This window comes from Neodiprion virginianus, chromosome 3 (assembly GCF_021901495.1).
Source record: "Neodiprion virginianus isolate iyNeoVirg1 chromosome 3, iyNeoVirg1.1, whole genome shotgun sequence".
Lineage (NCBI taxonomy): Eukaryota > Metazoa > Arthropoda > Insecta > Hymenoptera > Diprionidae > Neodiprion > Neodiprion virginianus.
The window spans coordinates 29,302,613-29,325,158 of record NC_060879.1 but is presented as its reverse complement, the minus strand read 5'-3'; the positions used below and the strand labels follow the sequence as shown (position 1 = coordinate 29,325,158).

Below are 22,546 nucleotides of genomic sequence, written 5' to 3'. Positions count from 1 at the left end.
TGCAGATTATTTTAAAGGTCAGAAAGCATAAATATTTGATTTCGTTACACACTGATACCATTAATGGTGATTTGTGAGCCTTTGAATAAATAGGCGACGCATCCGAAAGTTTGAGTTTATCTACGGCGGAGGTCCTATTATTGTCAAAGTTAAAGGAGGAATTCAACAAAACATTTGATAGAATTCTATTGTTGTCTCTTCGACGATCTGTATACTTTATTTATTGATATTGCTTTTCAAGTGGTCTCTCAATAGGAATAATACCATTCCTACAATCTGAAACATATAGGAGCAAGGATTGTTCATTCTGATTTGGTAGCGCTGAAAAGGTTCGTATTCATTGTCATGTAGAGGGATACAAGTATATCTATGATCAATCAGCATGTTGTGAAAGAACATGGGGATAATGTCGGAACATCCGGCATCAAGGACATTCTTAGATCAAATCGCCCAACATCATTGTGGGCTACTTCAAGTTATCTACAAGCAACAGATACGGTGAAGAGGCATTGTAGTTGAATGCTAGGGGCTGTAAATTGGGTGGCGGTATCCTGTTCACATAATCACCTGCAGCTCGTTGACATGTTGAGAACATACATGTGAGAATACATGCTCCACAAATTGAACATTTATCCGTCGAATAGGTACGAGTGACACAAAGACGAGGGAAACGTATAGATAGCACATGTACTGTGGTGTGTTGGTTTTATTTTTACACGTTACTCTTTGTTCTGATCAATCCAAAATAATCAATTCATGCTTATACTAAATGAGTTTCCAGCTTTAACTCTGTGAAGCATATTTTGTCTGACTTTGCCATCAATTACATCAATACGAAAGTTTGGAAGTTTTCATCTCACCTCTCACCTTTGAAAGGCATGTTGTAATTGTGAATCCAGTAATTACAGAAATAAGATCCGAGTGATCTTGTAATTTTGTAACTTCGATACTGCATATGGATGTGTATGATTTCAATGTCATTTGGAACGTCGTCATTATCTGTGATTACTCTTCCAAACACTTTCAATCTTCGCTAATGTATCGTTTATTTTAGGAACATCTTGAAGGCGATGAGTTCGAATAACTTCTGTCCACCAGTACGCTGATAACTTGGGTGTTCTCTCCCTGCTGGTACTGTTGAAGTTGACCTTGACGATCCCAAACGGAGTACTATCCGTGAACCCAAACAATAAAAATATTCGTTGATTAGGATTCGCACGATGATTTCAATGTTGCGATAAATTTCACGGAGATCCAAAATTACTCACGTGTAACCATAGCCGAATTCCCAATTATCCAAGAGACTCCAAATCGTGTAACTTAAAATACGACAATCGTCACGTTTGACAGCGATAATTAATTCTTCCAAGTACGAACGAAAGTAGTTTATTCGATCTAGGTCGTTCAGTTCGCCATGGTCAGGAAATCCATTTTCTGTTACGTATACTATAGGATTGTTGTATTCATCCTTGATCTTCCGCAGTAAATTTCCAAAACCCTCGGGCACTGACTGCGTGTGAAAAGCAAGCGATAAAGTACAACCTCCGAAGAGCGATATTTGACGCACGTTTAACATTTGTAGTAAATTTGCGATAAAACGTTTTTTGCGTGCATTGCTTACCTTCAACCAGTAAATAGATGAATTGTGCCAGGTAGATTTTCTCACATGTATTATGCCAGAGTCGCTCTTGTATATTCCACGAGCTTCGTCTGGATCAGAATGAACTATTTCGGAAGTGTATTGATTAAGAGCGAAGTAATCAGCTGTTCCTCTGTGCATAAATAAAAAAAATTACAAGAATTTTTCTCACGGTCCGCAAACTGGAGATATAAAGTTTTGTATTCGTGCTGATGTTCATACTTTATGTACGATATCCATTCGGGAGAGAACCTGGGGAGACGAGATTTGTGATAACCTTGGTACTTGCTAACCAGGGCTACCCGTTTTTTTACAATTGGTGGATAATCACCAATGTATATAGGATGTCCCACCATTCCACAGTAAAATTGAAATGCTGTGTCAGCAGCAATCGTGTCATTCGAGTCATCTAAAACCTGCCCGCTGCAAGGATTGTTAATGCTAATTATACCGTTTTGGGATGCTCGGAACTCCTCATCGTATATATGATAGGCCGTAGCATGGGCCTTCAGAAGATTGTGGATGCACAAGTAATATCCGATATTGTGCGGCAACAGCTTACCTGAAGTGATTCGGAAAATTCAGAATATTACAAATATATCAAGCATGTACAGTAGGGTGATCCGTACTTAGGGTGTTGATGATTTTTTTTCAGACCACCCCCCAAATCAACGATAAATAATTCAAAAACAATTTCATAATTCTTTCAGATTTTTATATCAATTCTAACCCGTGCCTGTAAATGGATGGATATCACCACTTAAAATACACCTGTTTCAGATACATTCTCAGCATATATTTTATTGTAAGAGTGACGATGCTCGAATCAATCTGTAATTGCGAAGATTTAGTGAGTATCAGTACTACTATCTGAGAAAAAATTCACATCATCATACCAACCAATCTCGACGAATTGCACACCCTAGAAATTTGACTTTTTCTTTTCATTTATAAGAAATGCAATTGTCTATATTACCTACTATGATGATGTGAGTTTTTTCTCAGATAGTAGTACTAATACCCACTAAATCTTCGCAATTACAGATTGATTCGAACATTATTACTCTTACAATAAAATATATGTTGAGAATGTATCTGAAACAGGTGTATTTTAAGTAGTGATATCCATCCATTTACAGGCACGGGTTAGAATTGATATAAAAATCTGAAAAAAATTGTGAATTATTTTTGAATTGTTTATAGTTGATTTGGTGGGGAGGACTGGAATAAATTCGTCAACATTCTAAATGAGGACCACCCTAACGTACAGGATTGTATTCGTATAACTTGTCGCACGTACCAGGGGCTGTTCCGTTATCCTTATAGCCTGCACACATCTCTTGTGGTTCATTTACAGTTGTGAAAATCTTGACCATCGGACCAAATTCCTGAAAAATGATTCTTGCATAGTCGGCATACCATTCTACCATCAACTCGTTGGTCCATCCACCCATGTCTTCAAGTATTTGCGGATGGTCGTAATGGTAGATGGTGACCATAGGCTCGATACTGTTTTTCCGTAAATACTTGATAATATCTTTGTAGTGCTGAATACCCTCTTCGTTTACATAGTGTGTGAATCCAGCTGGGAGAATTCTCGCCCAGCTGATTGAGAAGCGATAATAGTTGAACTGTAAAGAAATTAGTATTGACAACATGAAAATTGTATCCAACGATAATTTTGAACAAAAAACTCACTCCAAACTGTTTGGTCAACGTGATGTCTTCTTTGTATTTATGGTAAGAATCGCAAGCAATATCTCCGTGACTTCTGTCTCTTATGCAGTCTGGACAGGTATGCGACCAAGAGTCAAACATGCTTATTCCTTTGTCTACGAGAAATGATTAATTGGTTTAAATAATATTTGCGGTCATTATCACAGAATTTCATTCAAGAAAAAAATTCTGAATTATCTTTAATAACGCGAAGCGATTACCGCTCTCGTTCCAGGCTCCTTCAGTTTGATAAGATGAAGTTGCAACGCCGAAAAGAAAACCATCCGGAAAGGTGAGACTGTCGATTTCATCGCAAGAAGTGCTAAATAAATTTTGTGTTAATATTAAACGTTGATCGATACGTTGATAGACGTTGATATACGAAATACTGTATGAAATATTTCGCCGACTTACTAAGAAATAATAGTCCAGCTGAGCACAAGTACCAGAGTATGTTTCATGATAATATGGAATCATTCGGTATTCTACAATTTTTTATTTCACTCCGAACAACTTTTGTTTGAGGTTTTAAGGAATTTTCAAACACTTCAATAATTATGACTGACACGACGAGTTGAATATGTTGAGCTGAAAGATTGACTATGTCGGGAACTTGAGTTGCTTGATTTATAAAGTCAGTTGTTGTCTTTCCACCACGCCTGTGCTGGAAAAATATTGTTTCATCTTACACTTTATTGGTTAGTATAGATCAACTAAACCGACTTTCCAAGCTTCGGTCGTACCTTCAGTAAATGCTTATTAACTGACGTCAATACGCATGAAAATAATCATGTTTTGCCCGTCAGTTTCTTAAAGCAAGCTGAAGGTGGAGTTTCAGGATTTGATTAAACGATTGTCGTTTACTTATGTAAACAGTTATATCGGGATGATGTAAGGCGAATTTTTATTATTCGTCCGTATTGATTGTTTTCTCATACATCCGTTATTGGTAACCGAGCTATCTCACATCAACAAGAAATCCAATGCACGTTACGTCATCGTAATTAGGTGCTCAATTCAAAAACCCGGCGCCACGGAGCATTTTTTTCTGCTGGATCGTTCGCTGGTTTTTGTTGCATTGAAGAAACAAGGTGATCGAAAATTGAAACGCAGAATACGAAGCCGTTCTTGGCTGAAGCGGAGAGACATGGGGCGATATGCTTTGACGATGTAATTATCACAAAATAATTTGCACTAGGGCACTACTCTCGAAATTCGTAATTTCTGATTCTTATATCGTGCTACAGTTTTCAATTGATAAAAATAATACACAATTTAAAATTTTTTTTTCACAATTCGTGGTCACGTTACAAATTTCTATTCTACGAACTAATGCCAAGTTCATCTTGGATGTAAATAATGCATCTTAAGTAACAACACACCGCCTGTAGATGCACTGCGCCCGCCTCTCAGTATTAAAAGATGTAGTGAAAAAAGCACATGGTCAATCACCGAAATACTTTAGGATTTATTTTAAGGATTATATTTCTCTGCTCTTGACTGGGGTGAACAGGACTTTTACGTTATAGGTTTTTAGTAATGGGAGTCAACGATTGAGCACGTATCATATCAGGGCATCGTTCGACAACGGTTGATCAAGGTGTTTATTATTTATATCTATCAATGCTTATATTTTTACCACCATGTCAACTTGACTGCTTGCCAAACTGTCAAAACAAGAATATATTATTGGCATTTCTACGGTAAAGTATGCATTGATCAAAGCGGCTTGAAAAAGAAGTAAGGTTTATGCAAACGTATTCGAGTGTTTAAATTGAAAAGTTATAATTTCATTCGTTAGTTGTAAAATGTTATCTGAGTTCTAGAAAGTATTCCAAGTCTGTATACCGTTACTTTTATACACTTAGAAATTTAATATTCACTGCAGTTGACGAACTGTTTGTGCTGTGAGAACAAAATGCACATGTCTTCATATCTTATAACTTAGTGACTTCAAATTTAATCTGTTCGGGACTAATAATTCAGAACGCGAATGTTCCTGTGACAATAGCTGTGGCTCTAGGCAACGTCATCTTCATCTCTATTTAAATCGAATAATATTTTTGTTATAACGATGTAAAGTGAGTCCGCTTCGCCCTATTTCCTGGGGGCATCTTGAAGCTTGTAAGTCCCGATAACTTTCTTCCACCAAGAGGCTCAAAGCTTCGATGGCCTTTCACTGTTGATACCGTTGAAATCTACTTTCATGATTCAAAATGATTTACTGTAAGTGAAAAATGAAAAATAGAATATGCTTCTATTCAGATGTGCGAAAATTCCAACATTTACGTGTAACCATCAGCCGATTCGAAAGTGTCCATCAGACTCCAGGGCGTATTTTTTGACGCAATAATCTTTCATTTCACCGTATCAAAATATACATTTTCAGTGACAGAAATAATTGGATTACTGGATTCATGTTTGATTTTTCTGAGAATAATACCGAAACCCTTGGGAATGACTTGTGTTCAATAATTCAATGATAAGCTTTAAATTTCAAGCCACTATTTTCAATCGGCAAAGCAATGGGCGATACATCGTTGACAAAAATACAGTATTACAGATACGTGAAATATTGAAAGCAAATAACGGCCAGATATTGTTCATACGAATATGCGTGGATGCCAGCATCTTGATTATATGTACATGGCAAATATGTGATAAACATACCAGCAGCAAATGGTGAATGAGTGGATATATATACATATGTCAATGTGATGTCTCATATTGATTCGCGTAATGGTAAATACGTAGTAAGCGAAGCCCAATTTTATCCGTATAATGTGCCGATTTCTTCTTATCTGTATATGTTTTAGGTATTGCCGGTATAACAAATTATAATACGTTGGTGTCTTTCTGAAGAATAATATGATTCTCAATATTTACTTACAACCAATGGACAGATGTATTAGGCCTGCTGTTGTCAGAGAAAGTTATTGAGCGGAAATTGACTCAAGTTCACGTCACACAAAGAGTCAAGTTTACGGATTTATATGTAACTTGTAGAAAAATATTCGTTCCTAAATCTTTTACTAACGCGACATCCTCTTTATACTTGCAGCATGAGCTATATGACTTGGGCACTACTGCGTGAAATAATCCCAATCGCTTAGTCCTGTACCAAAAATTACACATGCATAAAAAAGTATCTTGCCCGCCGGATTAGACCACCATACTTTTATGTTTTAGTTTTTGAACACTCTGAATCTGAATTCGATGTCAGAATCGCTCGATCATCCCCAGACTTTGATTTTCGGATTATAACACAAAAAAACTCAAAAAATAACTGATCCGACGGATTTAACACTTTTTTATGTACCTGCATTATTGAAGTGGCATAAAAATCGCGCTGATTGGAGGATCACTGAATCGATTTCCTTATCATTAATGTTGCAAGCTCCTTTAGGTTGGAACGTTGGAGTTTCAGTTCGAAAAGTAAAGTAATCCGGAAAGGTGTACCTGTTGTCTTCGTGGAAAAAAGTCCTGCAGAATTCTTTTTTTCAGTCGATATTTTTGTTAATGTTCTACCATTCGATGTACAGAGAATTATTGACCCACTTCGAGTTGACCGCGCAAATGCCTGCCACAATTAGGATGATTTTCATAGTTAGATTCTGTAATCGCTGGTTGAATCGGAATAATTCGGTAAAACAATAGCACTCAGTCCATTACTATATGAGTTATAAAATTATCTCCTTATGGTTCTAGTACGAACCGTAGCTCGCTCTTCTTGAAAACGTTGAACAAGAGTTGCCAGCAGTTGGTATGTTATATGTCATTGCATTGTAAATATCGCGACAAACTGATAAAAATATTCATCACTTTACCTTGTTTTTATTGGCATTGATCAATCAAGTTTGTTTAGATTGGGTTATTGTTGTGAATATTATATTATATCGCGATGATTATTAGTCGCGTTGTTATAACTATTGAAGTTGTTTCACTTTGGCTTTACTCTATGCGATGAAGGGGCTATTTATTTTCTGTTAATGTTCATTGGCAATTAGGTTTTGACGAGTTCATTCTTGTAGTCGTAATCTCCATTTTCGATGGGCGTATTTTTATACAAAGTACTTCACTTATAAATAGGTTAATCCGCTGTTTACTTTATTCTATAAGAACAAATAACGTTCATTCAACACTCCATGAAATCTGTGCGGAGTTTTATATACTAGATTTATACCGATACATGTTATGGTTCTAAAGATTATGATCTTGATTCGAGAATGACTATTATGGTGCGCCACCATCACGATAAGATACGTTTATTTTTTTGGGTTGAAATGACACGGGTAGTTATAGGAAGTATTCTTGAATAATAATTTAAAAATGTGCGAAATTCAAGAATTTATATATCAGTGATGTATTTACATTTCGCATACCTAGAACAAAACCGTAACATCTGGAAAAAAGTTTTCCCATGAAATTTTATTCAAATTCTACTATAAATGGCACTACATGAGTTTTACGGCAGTTTTGAAAACACAGGATTTTTTCACTTGTTACAGTTTGATTTTGGACGTGCAATTTGGTTGTTCTTAGACGGCGAAGGTTCTTGAAAAAATTAACTTTTCATTGTCCTTCACAAGGTAACTCTTTCCAAGTTTAAAACCAAGCGTGGCTTTAATTATGCTCCAAGGCCTTTCCTTAATTCATCTGATCAGATACACAACTTATACTTATCAACGGTCCAGGCATTCTCTTGACTCTGCTTCAGGCTCTGTTTGCATATATCTGGGAATATCTTGGAGTATACCAGTTTGAATGACTTTTTGAAACCAGTATGCCGACGACTTAGGTGTCCTTTCCCTGTTGGGGCTGTCAAAATTCACTTTCACGAGTCCGAACTTAGCTCTGAAAGTAAAACAAAAAATTGAGATTTTATTAGGAAATGGAAAAGATTTTCGAAACAGGCTGTATGCACTCGAAGGATATAAGAGATGACTTACACGTAACCAGCATCCAATTGGAAATTGTCTATGAGACTCCACACCGTGTATCTTGATACTCGACAACCATCATAATTGATAGCCTTGATCATCTCTTGCATGTAAGATCGATGATATTTGATTCGGCTGTAGTCATTCAATTCACCGCGGTCAGGAAAGCCGATTTCAGTTACCATAATTTCCGGGTTATTGTAGTATGTTTTAATTTGTTGCAGAACCATGCGGAAGCCTTCTGGAACAACCTACGTCGACAGTCATAGTTGAAATCTTGATATTTACGTTCAAACTGTTTAAACTATGTTCGGTTGTACGCTGATTTTGATTACCTTCACGTAGCAAAGATATCCAGTGGGCCAGCTTTCGCGATAACTCATCGTTACGCCCATGTCTGTGTTATATATTCCACGGGCTTCGTCTGTGTCAGGCGCTACAATTTGAGACGAGTAGTGATTCAGAGCGAAAAAATCAGCTGTCCCCCTGTGAATTACGAGGAAATGTTGTAATCCTCATTGATAAAGCTTGATGCAAGTTTCAAATGTCACACTTTCGGGGATGTACATACTTTATGTACGATATCCAGTCTGGTGAAAACGTGGGGAGACGTGATTCCGGATAACCTAGTGCCTTGCTTACGTGGGCCACTCTTTCTTTCACAACTGATGGATAATCACCGATATAAATGGGATGTGCTAGTAAACCACAAATAAATTGGAAAGCTCTTTCAGCATACGCAGTGTCATTTGGCGTATCTGGATAATACCCGTCACAGATATTGTTCAGACCAATGCGACCGTGCTGATATGGTCGAAATTCGTCATTGTACATGTGATACGTTGTGGCATGAGCCTTCAGAATATTATGGATGCACAAGTAATACCCGACATAATCTGGTATAGTGTCACCTGAAAAAAATCGTGGTGCCATGAACTTTCAACACATTGACAGTAATAGCAAGATTATGGTTGAAGATGGACTGATGTTAGGAAAAAAATACGTACCAGGGCTGAACACAGTGCCATTGTATCCAGCGCAAACTATCTGAGGTTCGTTTATAGTTGTGAAAATTTTGACTTTTGGTCCTAGTTCTTGAAAAATAATTCTTGCATAGTCAACGTACCATTTAATCATCAGTTCGTTGGTCCATCCACCCATGAACTCCAGTATTTGTGGGTGGTCAAAATGGTGCAAAGTTATTATAGGCTCTATACCGTTGTAAAGAAGTTCATCTATCAAGTTTCTGTAGTATTGAAGGCCAGCTTCACTTACGTTATTAAGAAATCCAGTTGGCAGAATTCGTGCCCAACTGATCGAAAAACGATAATATTGGATCTGGAGGATGGAAAATTATGCATGTAGAAAGAATTCTAAAGCCACGAAAATACGTCACCTTTAGTATCAGGCTTACCCCAATATTCTTCATTAACGCCACATCCTCTTTGTACTTGTGGTACGAGTCGCAAGCGATGTCACCATTTTGGTGGTCCAATATGCATTCTGGACAGTGATGCGTCCACCAATCCCAATTACTTACTCCTTTGCCTGCATAAAAATTAATCAGTTGTGACAGAAATCCACGTAATCATTTCTTTCAGTTTTTGATTCGTGCAAAAAATATGAGCACCTACCACTAACGTTCCAAGCCCCTTCAACTTGGTAGGCTGAACTTCCAGCTCCGATCTTCAAGTTTTCGGGTAAAATGAGATTCTCCATTTCCTCAGCGGAGGTTCTGAATGAATATATTTGTAATCAGTTTCATGGCAACATCGCGATAATTGGAAAAATGGCGACGTGACAGCATACCTTGAAATTACTATAATGTTGACACCAATGAATAAAATACTTCTCATAACGAGATTAAAGTTTTCCATTTTACGATTAATAACTTTCCCACATGGTTTAATTTTTCCACCACGTACAGTGGCTAGCCAGTTTTCAACTTTCTTTTCCAGCATCAGTTACTTTCTAGTCTGCAAATATGTAGTGCAAATGTGACCGGTGTAGACGATTTATATACCCGTTCATATATTATTTTCTATTTGGCGTAACAATGCCATATGGTTTTATTCTCTGGACTGTTTACCTCTTTTCAAACTGTCTATGTTGATGGACGAAACAAACTCAACTTTGAAGGGTATATATGCAGTTATTTTTACGTGACATATTCACTTTACTTCATTGAAACTCATCATGAGACTTCGTCAGTTTAATCAGTCACGTATGATGTACGTTATTCTAGACTGTGTTTCGCTGACGGATGCCTGAGTAAATATTAAAGAATAATGAAAACTCAATAAGAAAGTCTGTGGTTGATGAACGCCGGTATTACAAACGAAAAGACTGAAGAGTGTGCTTCAATTGTGCGAGATGAGTTGTTCGCGTTCTTCATTGTTCATTTAAAACTCGAGTAGGAATAGTGCAAATAGCATCACTGTTTCTTTTGTCTGTAGTTGAGAAGATGCTGTATTCAATATTCACGGAATAATTAAAATGTCACTTATTTTGACAATTATTATTAAAACTACAAATCACCGACGTGAAAATGTCACAGATGCTGAAATTTTATATGCAATGGCTAATTACACGTTCCAAAAATGTGTTTCATGTAAGAATAGTGCCAGAAAATATATTTCTGGAATCAGTGGTAGTTCAATGTACGTTATACATTCTCTTACATCATTATTACCCGAAACTGAACCTTCTTACTAGATTTGTGCACAGCATTGCGTGTAAAGTTTTACCGTAGTTTGTATGAAGCGCAATCATGTGAGTTAAAATAGGAATGGTGAGAACTAAAATGGTAATTCAGCCCTAGTACACACCGGAACACTAAATTTGAAAAAATTAAACATGCTACACATTGCCAGTAATTTAAAAACCTTTAATAATGAGAAAATGAGCAAAGAGAAGACGAAGGATTGTCCGAGAAATTTTATCATATGTCTGTCGAAACAAAATCAGAGAAATATTAAGTAGTGCTCATTAATATGCAGAGCTGAAGAGTTGAAACGGCTTATGGCACATTAAAATGCGAGAACGTCCGATGAAACGGCCGTGCTATAGCTATCTGTTGAAACTGAGTTTCATTGCGCGCTTAACCCTGTGCCTTCTGGTGTAATACGTACCCAATTACTCGCAATTGAGTTGAATACGTTAAACTTATTCCGGTATCCGAGATTCTCTCTCACACACTCGAGTTATGTCGATATGCATACCTCATTATTATATTATGACGAAAGAAAAGTATGGGATCCATAACTGCTTTACGAAAAAGGCAGTCTCTAAATACGAATTAGGTTGATATGCAAATGTGTCTCTCCTATATATCCTGCACACGTATCTGAAAATGAGTTTACCTGAAAATGAACAGAAAAAATGATAAAATATACATGGACCACTTTTGAATCGCCTCTATATTATAAGAATATTTTGAAAATTGAAAATTAGGCGAAAACTATATTAAGTATCTTTTATACAGTACGAATAGCAGAGTGAAATTTTAATTTATTTATAAAGATATTAAAACATGAGCCGTCATTAGGTTTCAAATTCATTCATTCGTTCATTCCAGGTGTATATTGTTTAAAATAGTGTATATTGTTAAAACTGGTGTATATTGTTGAAATTATAAATAATTGTAAATAACTGTCCTTCGTGGAGGCACTATATTTTTTGATTTCACTTTTATTGTTTCTTCGTTTTATATCGTCTCTCTTTAAAATTTGGCTTGGCTTTTGGAGTGTCTAATTATTAATATGAAATGTTCGTCCTCGTGGTTTAGATTTACTTTATTATTATTAGTTTGTCGATTAGTTTCAGAGACGGGAACCTTCGCACCTCCGTCCTCCTGGAGAGACGTAGCCCAAGCAACCATTCTTCTTAAATTTGTGACCAGGTGCACCACTCCCTGGGTCTAACCTCATCCGCTCGTGCCGTGTTCATTGCGCGGTTAAATTTGAATTATTACAATATTTTGGAAGCTGTCCAGGGGTCATATGACGTCCGAAATTCAGACTGTCGAGAATTATTTGAAGAACTTAAAAATATAGAGAAGCCCCTTGCCTAGACGAAAAGGGTCACCTCAGACTCCTTCGAGGCAAGCTTGTAGATTCGACATCGAATACGGCTTTTCCGTAGTGGCCAAAGAGCTGTACGTTTCAGGAATATCTGCAGACATTTTGTAATCGGATATATTCTGGAGGGTATTGTACGGTATTATGTGGATAAGAGCAAGGCGATATATGGAAACAGGATTTAATACGAGCCAATAAATGCACTGCGTCGGCCAATTGATTTGTTTGGGTAGCTGAAAAACAGGAGGTGCTTAGAGCAATGGGAGTCCCCTTGTCAAGATGAGTAAGTCACCCAAGGTATTTTCGAATTTGATCATTTCGAAGAGGCATTTATTTCATTTCATTGGACTGTTCATGAAAAGCATAGTTCTGTTTAATGTAAGCGTATACATACGACGTAATCGTGCAGTTTCAGTAGTGATGAATTTTTTTGCAACCAAGTTTTTTTTTCATGTGTCGGAGGATACGTGAAGAGATCATAACGGGAAAATTTTTCTTTTTTGTTTGCGACGTATCATTAGTCGTTAACTCATTAAATCTTGAATTTCACCTTCGGAAATTTCAAGAATGCGAGTGAAATGTATCGGTATATCAATACATTATACTTGGGTTATGGGATAGTTCATAACTGCGATTTCACAGATCATTTCAAGCCATTTCCCTACGGACAAAAATTGTACTTGAAACTTTCGCAGACGCACTCTACCAAGTAAATAGTCATGAAAATGTATCTATATCATCAGAGATTAACTCTCCAATCGTTTATTCAAAGCTTTCCACCAGCATGCGCAAAAAATGTTCACAAAAGCAACGATCCTTGACTTTATGAGTGTGACTTTAACCCCACTCGAGCCCCTGATTCGTGCTTGGAATCTCTTATGGCTTAAACGACGGTACTTAACGATTAAAAAAAAGCTCAGGACGATAATAACCCGTCATCAGACGGACATGGAAGGTTAAGTTATGGACAACAATGCAACGAATACATTTCAAAACTCTTATTCACTGCAACTCATTCTTATTAACTTTCGCACCAGAGAGATATTTATTCGCTGCGACCTCGCTAAGCCGTGATATTAACGTTCAACTGTACGCATCACAATCCATAGAGAATCATCGTCACAGTAAGTGATATAATTACTGCCCATAAAGCTCGAAAACATATCCGTGATGAATGTAAGTTGTGGTGAATTGAAATACACGATCTGGTGTTTGCTTGTTTAACGTCGCGAAGGAATGCGACAGAGTCGAAAATTCTGTTAGGTATAGAAGTTATCATTTTTTTAGTAATAATCGTGTTCGTTTGACGGAACTGATTCGGGTCGTGCTTGAAAGGCCGAGAATGCAGATTTGCATTTGCTCGCCGTCGTGCAATTATCCTCAATCCCGAGGTCATTAACAGCGTCCATAAAAGGAAAATTAGCTTTCGTTTTTGAGTTCCATGTGAGAGATTTGAAGGGCTCGACCATTAGTAAGTTCATTTCGCTGAAGAGCGCACGATGTTGTGTGGTCAGTGTTCATGACAGCGCGTGGTCGTGGACGTTGGTATTCTGCTGGTCATGGTGCCAGAGATGGAAAAGCTGTTACCGCAAGAGCAATAACATTATCAAATGAAAGGACGGCTGAATTCTACCGCATCGCGAGTACATTATTCGTTTTCAGCTTTTAAAAAGAAGCCAATGCAATAATCAATTTTTAAGGCCAAGTGCCTCACAAGGTCAGGTGTTCCCAGATCACGGAGGTCATACGAATCCTCGATTCCTGCAAGTCAGCGCCGAAGGTGTTGATTGATTTGAACAATCCTTGAACAAGGTCAACAGTAAAGAAATTTGAGTATCATCGCGATCGACCACGAAGAACTCATTCCCCAACATCGCCAGTACAAGAGCTAATACATCTAAAGGTCGATTCAAAGCTCAAGTTGAGATGCCATGATTTTCCGATGGAACGTGAAAATATGAAAACTGATCCGATTCAAGATACAACTCCAATAGACGTTTGTAAATAACGAGAAGTACATGAGTGACATGTCCGAAGCAGAGGCAATTAACTTGAACCATAGGGCCGAACGTCATGCACAGCTGTGCAGAAACGCCACATGCAGGAAATATACGACGTCAATTTTATCCATTAATAAATCAATCCAAAGCCCTGTTCGTAAACCTATATAATCTGGTTGCACGTTTGTTCCCTTTTACCAAAGATAGTATACAGATATTTCGTATCAACCAAACTGAACTATGAGTATAATGATAAGCTATACGTTATACGCCTACGCGCAGCGCTGCGAAGATTTCCTGAGCTTGCGTAGACGGGTATAAATCAAAGCTCTTTTTCCTACCGCGTCACATGACGGCGTAGTAAAAGTGGCAAGGGAGTACATATATACATATATATATGTTCAAGGTACAAAAGGGTGTAGATAATGCCATGGACCTGGGGGCCGATCTTTGTTCTTCCTAACCCGTAAAACTATTCAAGATGAAGTAACTCATAGCTTGGGCGAACTTTCATCTAGGCTAGGAAGTTGTTTTAAAGTTTTATCCCCAAGGCGGAGGGTGGAGGAAAAATTTCACGACATTCGAGTGTTTGCCAATTTCTTAAGGCTTTTCCCACATTTCTACAGGACAAATATTAAACAGTACTTTCTTGTTTGTATGGCATACACTGGAAGTAATCTTTGGCCGATTGAAGCATTCGGCTCCAAACGACATTTCACTCGTCAGTTGGGTATTCCCTAGGGATGATTTCGCGTTTCTGTCAAAGGTCGTCGGTCAAAGGTCAATATTACGGGACGTAGATTTCGTTTTGATCAACTAAGGTATTTTTTCTTTCTCTAACCCTTCGAGCCAGCAGAAAAAAAAACATTCATTCTATGAAAAAATGTAAGATCGCCTTATCGCCATTAAAAACAACTGGTAACCGACGACCTGAATATCTATATCTGTCTCACAGATGTATTAATTTTTTCTATATGTCACTTCTTGTTTTCACGGTACGAAATAGATTGAGTTTTTAAATGAATCATAAGAATAGACATTTTTTCCGATAATCTAAATGTGTCTTTTTTAAAATACCCTATGAAATTTAAAAATCGTTGTAATACAGAAAAAGAAACAAATTTTTGTTTGAAGAATGTGGTTTTCACTGATTTTCTTCACCGTTCAGTCTTAATTTATATATTTTGTTCAAACAATTTGAATGAAACTAAATATAACGCATACCATTCTCTTTCTTGCTGACAAACGAGAAGATTCATGTGCAATAAAGACTCTTTATCTGTGATAGAAATGATTTTATGAACAAGATAGACGCGGGATGGACCCCCGTCCGGCGCTAGAGGTCGTAAAAATAAGTTTGTCACCGATGGGTTGAGACAGTGTGGTGATTCGTACTGTCATTTCTTGTGACTGTGCGATAGTTCGATATTGGTACGTTACGGAAATATACGTTCCAGCTTAATTATTTAACTGCAAAAATACCGGCAATATAATAAACAAATTAAAGATGCAGCTAACAGCATATCTAAAAACGACGAATACAATAAACATCAGACGTATTCATTTCTATAACATTATGTTGTCACTTTAAGAATATTCATTTTATCATAATTGACCGGAATGTATGAAGAGATGCGACATATCTGTGTCAATAGTGAACGAACTGACAAACTGTACAAATATGTGTACATGTATAACGCATGTGTACGCATGACTTGCAAGCAAACGGCGAGAAAGCAGTAATTGTATCGTAGCCGTGATCGAGAATATACTCATTCTCTCTAGTCTGAGATCTTCGAAATGACAAGGATCCACAATTTGACCCAGGTATTTCACGCAGATGTTGACTGGGTAGAGGCACGTACACTTTAAGTCAGGTTCATTAAAATATAGCGAGAAAATGGTAAGGGGAAAAAATTTGTAATTAAAAAAAAGTAAAAAGTATGAAACAAAAAAGGAAAAAGCCATCTCGGCCCCGTGAGTACGATGTGGTATGCGATGCATACCTATTTGCGACAGTTGGTCTGCTGCCAAGATTGCAGACTCCCTACGGCTATCGCACTGCACTGTTCTGCCTCTTTGGTTGAAATACGTAAATCTATTGTACCGCGACTACGTAGTGTACTCATACACGGAGCCAAACGATCGTTCGAGGTACATTCACCATCCTATTTCTCATTACGAATGGTGAAGGTTTTCAAGCTGATTCCCAACATGCACCCCGCGCTAAGAACTATTCCAAATGACGGTGGGGGTGGTGGTGGTAGAGGGAAAAAATACCCGCCTAATCGCGGCTAACTTTCGTGCTTCAACAGCGAGGGAGTTAATGTAAGATTGTTATTTCGAGATGCCTGTCACGACGCGGTATGTTTTGATTGGAAATTACAATGGAAATCGACGCCGCCCGTTGTAATGTTCTATGTAGAAAAAGTCTAAGGCACGATAATATATGATGGATTGATTCTTGGTTCCATACCATAGCCAATTGGAATTGCAGAAGAATCGGAGAATGGTTTTAATGTAATAGACGATTTTGTCTCAACATTTGGCAGCACGAATTATTCCTCTACACGCTTTATAATATGCCACTTTGCGTCATAAATGGAATTACGATACATACGCAAAACCAGCGGTGAAATTTCCAACGCACCGAATTCCTCGACATATTTAGGATATAAATAAGCGCCACAGGCTCCCGTAGGTACCGGAAATTATTGAACAACCTCGCAGTAAGTCAGGACCATTATCCTTCATTTCAAGAGAACCTTACGCCACGCGACATTTCAAATTCGTTACTTTATGATAAGTGGAATCGTGGTGGATTATTTGGCACGTTTGCGAAAGAAGGGTTCAGAGCGAAAGACTGTGAGGCATTCGCCAAATCCACGTGGCTGTAATAAGCAGAGTTGTTGGGACGTCCCGACTTTATTTGTTTTTTTTATCAAATTCAATTTCATTGACAGTTGTCAACCGTGCTAAGCCCGCATTTTGTTTTGAATCATACGATCCTCGTCTCGCTACTCCGGCAGGGGTTGTTCGCAGCCCCCTCGAGGGAAATTGTACTCTTCTCCTACACGCGTTAGCACTTATCTCCTACTTGTCTGCCACACTCACAGCTTCAAAGTGACTCCCCGAAATCGATCACGGCTTTACTTGCCTTCGTTTCACGTTAATTACAGTCACTCAATTAGGTTCGCGAGTCGATAATATATTTACTCATATGTACTTTCTGTCGTCGAAAATCTGGATACGACCTTGTCTTAAGTTTCTGCATTCTTAAAGAAGATCAAACTGTCACTCAAGTTGTTACAGAGTCCTATTACTGTGCGCGCTATCGTATTACGGTGACACGATGGTACTTTTTCCGAAAGCGAGGCATCAAGTTACGCGATTTCGCTCGTTGCGTAATACCCGTAATGTCTGATTGGATCCATATCCGAAAGTTTCGGGTAATCCGAGATTTTCTTTATCTCGGATGATTGCGAAACTCCTATAAACGACTTTTCCAGTGCTTGTCGCAAAAGTTTAGGAAAGTTATTAGATTATATTGTGTTATATTGACGTACATACCTATAACCTAATAACTTATCTTTATACCTATGGTGAAAAAGTACAAATATTAGAACCTGACCTGGAAGAACGATCGATATCAGGTATTACAGTATCAATTTCACCTTATTGGCTATCAAATATATGAAACACGTACGTGGAAACTACGAGATTTATCAAATTCAGGCAGGTGGTTGAGCTTTAATTATCTATAATTGTTCGAATACGTTATTCCACTGCAGGTAGAATTAAGAGACTTAAATCGAGGATCACGACTTGTTGAATAATGCTGGGTTATTAATACTGTAACGTTTCAGAATGCGGACAAAGCCACAGTTCTCATAAAATAAGCAGACGAGTAAAACTTGACATCAATGGTAGGATGGAAAACATCTTGAAACAAAAGTTGCAGTGGATGGATGTTTACCTGCATGCAGCTTGCTGCCGAGACCATCTCATGAACAAAATAAATAACCAAGGTACAAACAGGTGACGTGGTAAATTACAATGAAGACGCGATACTTTCGATTTAGAGGTGAAGTATCGTGGCTTGAAATCGATCTTGTTACCTGTAGAATCTTTCTTACTGGTATTCCATTTTTTTTTTTTTTTTTTTGAAAACTCAATTTTTCCTTCACGCCGTTGTTATTCTGGCATAGCAGCTTGGTTTCAAAAAGAATCGAAATGTGTCAACAAGTGGGAATAATCAGCATCACAAATCGAATTAGAACAAAGTTATAGCACGCCAGTGACTAATCGATTAGTTGTGACACTATCTGAAATCGGAGGTGAAAACATGTACATTTGGCCGTGAAGATATTGTATCGAAGACAGACATTATTGACGGAATGTACAGTGTATACTGCGAGTATTCGCCACAGATGTTCGGAACGTTTAAAAACAGTAGGAGTTATGATTTTCTGCTAAGTTGATGCTGAGGGCAGACCGAACGGCGGCAAACACCGATAGCTCTCCTCAAATCGGCCCGTCAATAACAGGTGAGGTGAACGTTGAGTGTCACGGACCATTTATATCTCGGTGTGTTCCGCCAAACAGACGTCGAGACTTACGCTTGGAGCGTGTCAAGAGAAAGGTAGAGGAAGAGTGGAGTGAAGAATGAGACAAGAGCTGGGAGTCGCGTTGGCGGACGAGGAGGAGGAGGAGGAGTAACAGGGGCGGGCGGTGAGGGGTGGGTAATTAATAAATTTACACGAGGAGCCACCGTCAGCTTCACTTCCTCACGAACTGGGATATGTACATGCCACACAAATTTCCGCCCTCCTAAGCAAATAACCATCTTGCATTCGAGACGGTGTGCAATTATAGCCCTATAATCAATTGAATTGTGATTAAGTATAATCAAATTTACATGGATCTCGTCGAGCAGATAACTAGCAAACAATCAATCATTCCATGCGCAACACTCGGTGGTTACAGTCGGTTTACTCGTGAATAGTTATGTCCAAATGAACAACCTGCAACCCAGTGGGAATGCAGAACAAACACACGACATGAAAAGTTGTCGTGGGTACGCGAACGCATTTCACGTAGGCACGGCTTTCTGTGCGACGATTTTCATTTTCTTTTTTTTTTCCTTCTTTTATGTGATTATCGGGTCAAGTTATCAGTGGGACTAATGCAGGAAGTTACGGACACTGATGAATACTTTCCTCGCATGATGTCCCACATCGATATAGCGTGCTTGGGGTAATACGAGCATGAAGGTATGTAGAACCCGATTGCCTCGGTATTCCTATTATCGTTGATGGTTTCCCGCGTTCTTGCGTACAGTGTTCTTTTGTCATGGAACTTCCCAGAAAGTTTCCCGTCAAGCGAAAGTGGCAAAAAGTGGAACAAGGGTTTAGTATTATTTGTGACCGGCAGTAGACAAGCTGTCCAAGAACTCGTTATGCGGATAAACTTGAAGCTACACTATGCACTCATCCTTTCACGAACCGTAAACATGCTGTGCCATCTTTTCATGAGAAAGAATTCCAGAGTCGTTTTCTTTCATTTCCCGACCGTTATCAAGGACATTGTCGAAATTTTCGAGAACGTGTAGAAAGACCTTCATAAACTGCCGATCGCTCTATCCGGTGATCTCCAACATTTTTGGAAGTCTGGCGTTAACTGTGGCAGGCGGAAGGTTATAAGCAAGGACATGTAAGCTATCGCGGTCTGGAACTACGGTCGCTAAGTCACGTGTTGAATGTCGCCTCGGAGGTCGATATGCATTGGTGAACTCAGTGCTTCAAAGGACAGATAATATCAATTTTTGCGACTTTGTTTGTAGTTGAGTAGATGTAGCGTACAAGAATTAGACAATGTTCGAAGGTTTAGGTTCTGCGAGAACTTACTTTCAATTCCGGGTTTCAAAAGTTATAATTCAATTCGATAATCTTATTGCTAAGAAGGTTAGAAAACCTTTTGAATTATAAAATCACAAGGTGAAGTTATACTTTGGTCTTTTACTGTTAACGCGTGCAATTTGGGCTTCGTTTCGATATTTCCAAATCTCGCAACAATGATGTTGAAGAGGGTTCGTAATCTGTGTGGAATTTGAATTGAAGAGCTTTTTGAGGAACTCAGACGTGACTTTTCAGCTTTCCTCTCCGCTTCTTATCCTTCACGCCTTCCTATTTAGCTCTGGTTCTCAGGAGGCATCAACCTCCTCCGTAGTGCCTTTGACTCAGGGAGGAAATGTGTTTCCCTCGTCAATTATACGACCCCTAAATGAAATTACTCGAGTGATTGTACGGTGAAATTCCAAGTCCTTAACTTATTTTGAATCATATAATTGCACGGCAAAGATACAGGGCAACCCGTATTCCCCTCTCAGCAGCCAAAATTCCGTGAAAATTGTTCAAGATCCTCGTAAATCGCAGTGTCATACCGGTTAAGGTTATTGGAGCTGACGTGAATATAATCTAATTAAAGGAAAGTTAAACTTACTAATTTACCGGTAACGAGGAGATATCATTTGACTGCGGGGCGAGGATAGAGGACACGGAGGGTCGCGGGGTCGAGGGAAACCAACACCCTACCTTATCCTTCCCTATACCCTACGTTACGCCGGAGCGCCGACACCAATACCGGCTCTGTACCAACATCACCATCTATACCTGCCTCCAGCGCTGTAACTTTGGCGCCCGACACCCACTCTGACAACTCGTATTCGCATCCTCGCCACTTGAGAAAGTTTAAGCACTACTTTCGAAGCACGTAAATGGGGGTTACATGCGGAGAATAGAATAAACAATGTGAGGCTGCCTTGGTGTACATATCCGCGCGGGTGTATTTTAGAATGCAGTAAGTAGATGCCATTCGCGTATACTTTCCAGATAACGTTTTGCCTGGTGTCAACTCATGCGTATGTATGCACAAGGCGCGATAACTTGGGGGGTATTTTTAAACGAAGTCTAGAAATCTTGACAATCTCGTACATTAGTCGCTTTCGCGCGATGAGAATGCGAGGATCATTCCTTCTTCCGCCTTATATCTTCCATTAAATTTCCCGAATACAGAACGTATTCTTACGTCGTCAGCACGGAGAATTCGTTCAACAGCAACAATTGACGACACTTGAAGCGCTTTGATCATATACGTAGAACGTGTATTGTTGATCAGTGGAATTTCACTTTACGATATGTTCTTTGAAGAGCATTTGTGGAACTGAACTACTTTACGGGAAGGTGATTTCAATGTTTGCAGCGCGCGATGCGGTACACATGACGAGGTAAGTCTGCAGGTTTCACCACGACATCGTAGGGAAAACTACCCCTTCCCCAGTAGTAAGAATCACCGCAATGAAAATCGCAAACGTGTCGTACGTGCAAGATATATCTACAACGTGTAAAATTAGGTACTGCGCGATACGTGACGTCGTTTACTTGCCTCTTTTTTTTTCTCTGTAAAAATTCAGACGCGTACTTAAACCTCACCGCACTGTTAGCTTCATATTGCACACAACTATCAGAAGAATTTCAGGTGCACCATAGGATATGTTTACTCGTTTCCCAGATGGCCTGCAGTTCCATATGTGCGATTTCGATCGAGAAGGTAGCGATGCTCAGTTTAGACCAATGAAATATTATCTGTGTGTCTGTGAACATGGGAACGTGCACGAAGTCGTACACATGCGGTTGTAGTTTGTATCGCTGGCTCACATGACCAAACTCTAACTAGCCAAATATTAGAGGATCTATCGGGAAGAAGGGCAAGACGCGGAAACCCGAGCTATCGGATTCCGGCCACGTCGTTTTCCAAAAAGAAGAAATAAGAACCAGCCGAGTTTCAACTTTCATTCGAGCTTTCGTGATACCAGTGGAAGATCTAGGATTGCAACGATGTCCAATCCTGGTATAGAAAGCGAGGGGCTTCTGTCTCCTAGTCCCGCTCGCATCTCAACCACGGAGAAGGTTAAGAAATTGCTATATGCTTATCTCGTGCTTTTATTCTGGCAGGCATTACGTAAGGCAGTAGTTTGGTGTCAACACGTTGTTTAACTAACAAGTTTAGTGACAACGAGCTCAAAGCATCTGTCAAAAACGCATCGCAGTTAATCGTGCGCTGTTTGTTTAGCATCTGGTCACTCTTGATGGATTTAAAACCGATCGAAAGTTA

At 38.8% G+C, this 22,546-nt stretch overlaps 2 protein-coding genes across 3 annotated transcripts; both read right to left on the bottom strand.

Annotated features, from left to right (window-relative positions):
• Positions 1–688: 688 nt before the first annotated feature.
• On the bottom strand, positions 689–3,958 carry LOC124300409 (myrosinase 1-like). The gene is made up of 8 exons (XM_046754495.1): positions 3,770–3,958; positions 3,577–3,677; positions 3,338–3,471; positions 2,940–3,270; positions 1,862–2,201; positions 1,622–1,772; positions 1,269–1,510; positions 689–1,170 (listed from the first exon to the last, which is right to left on the bottom strand). Exons 1-8 carry the CDS (start codon positions 3,814–3,816, stop codon positions 996–998), a joined length of 1,521 nt encoding a protein of 506 aa, XP_046610451.1. The 5' UTR covers positions 3,817–3,958; the 3' UTR covers positions 689–995.
• A 3,727-nt stretch (positions 3,959–7,685) lies between these two features.
• Positions 7,686–10,301, bottom strand: LOC124300408 (myrosinase 1-like). Of its 2 annotated transcripts, none has more exons than XM_046754494.1 (8): positions 10,196–10,301; positions 9,930–10,030; positions 9,710–9,843; positions 9,303–9,633; positions 8,867–9,206; positions 8,631–8,781; positions 8,305–8,546; positions 7,686–8,209 (listed from the first exon to the last, which is right to left on the bottom strand). In XM_046754494.1, the coding sequence occupies exons 2-8, from the start codon at positions 10,012–10,014 to the stop codon at positions 8,038–8,040; spliced, it is 1,455 nt and encodes a 484-aa protein (XP_046610450.1). In that variant the 5' UTR covers positions 10,015–10,030; positions 10,196–10,301; the 3' UTR covers positions 7,686–8,037. The 2 variants fall into 2 exon arrangements, with proteins under 2 accessions (XP_046610450.1, XP_046610449.1); XM_046754493.1 differs by having other exon boundaries at positions 10,105–10,294.
• Positions 10,302–22,546: the final 12,245 nt, after the last annotated feature.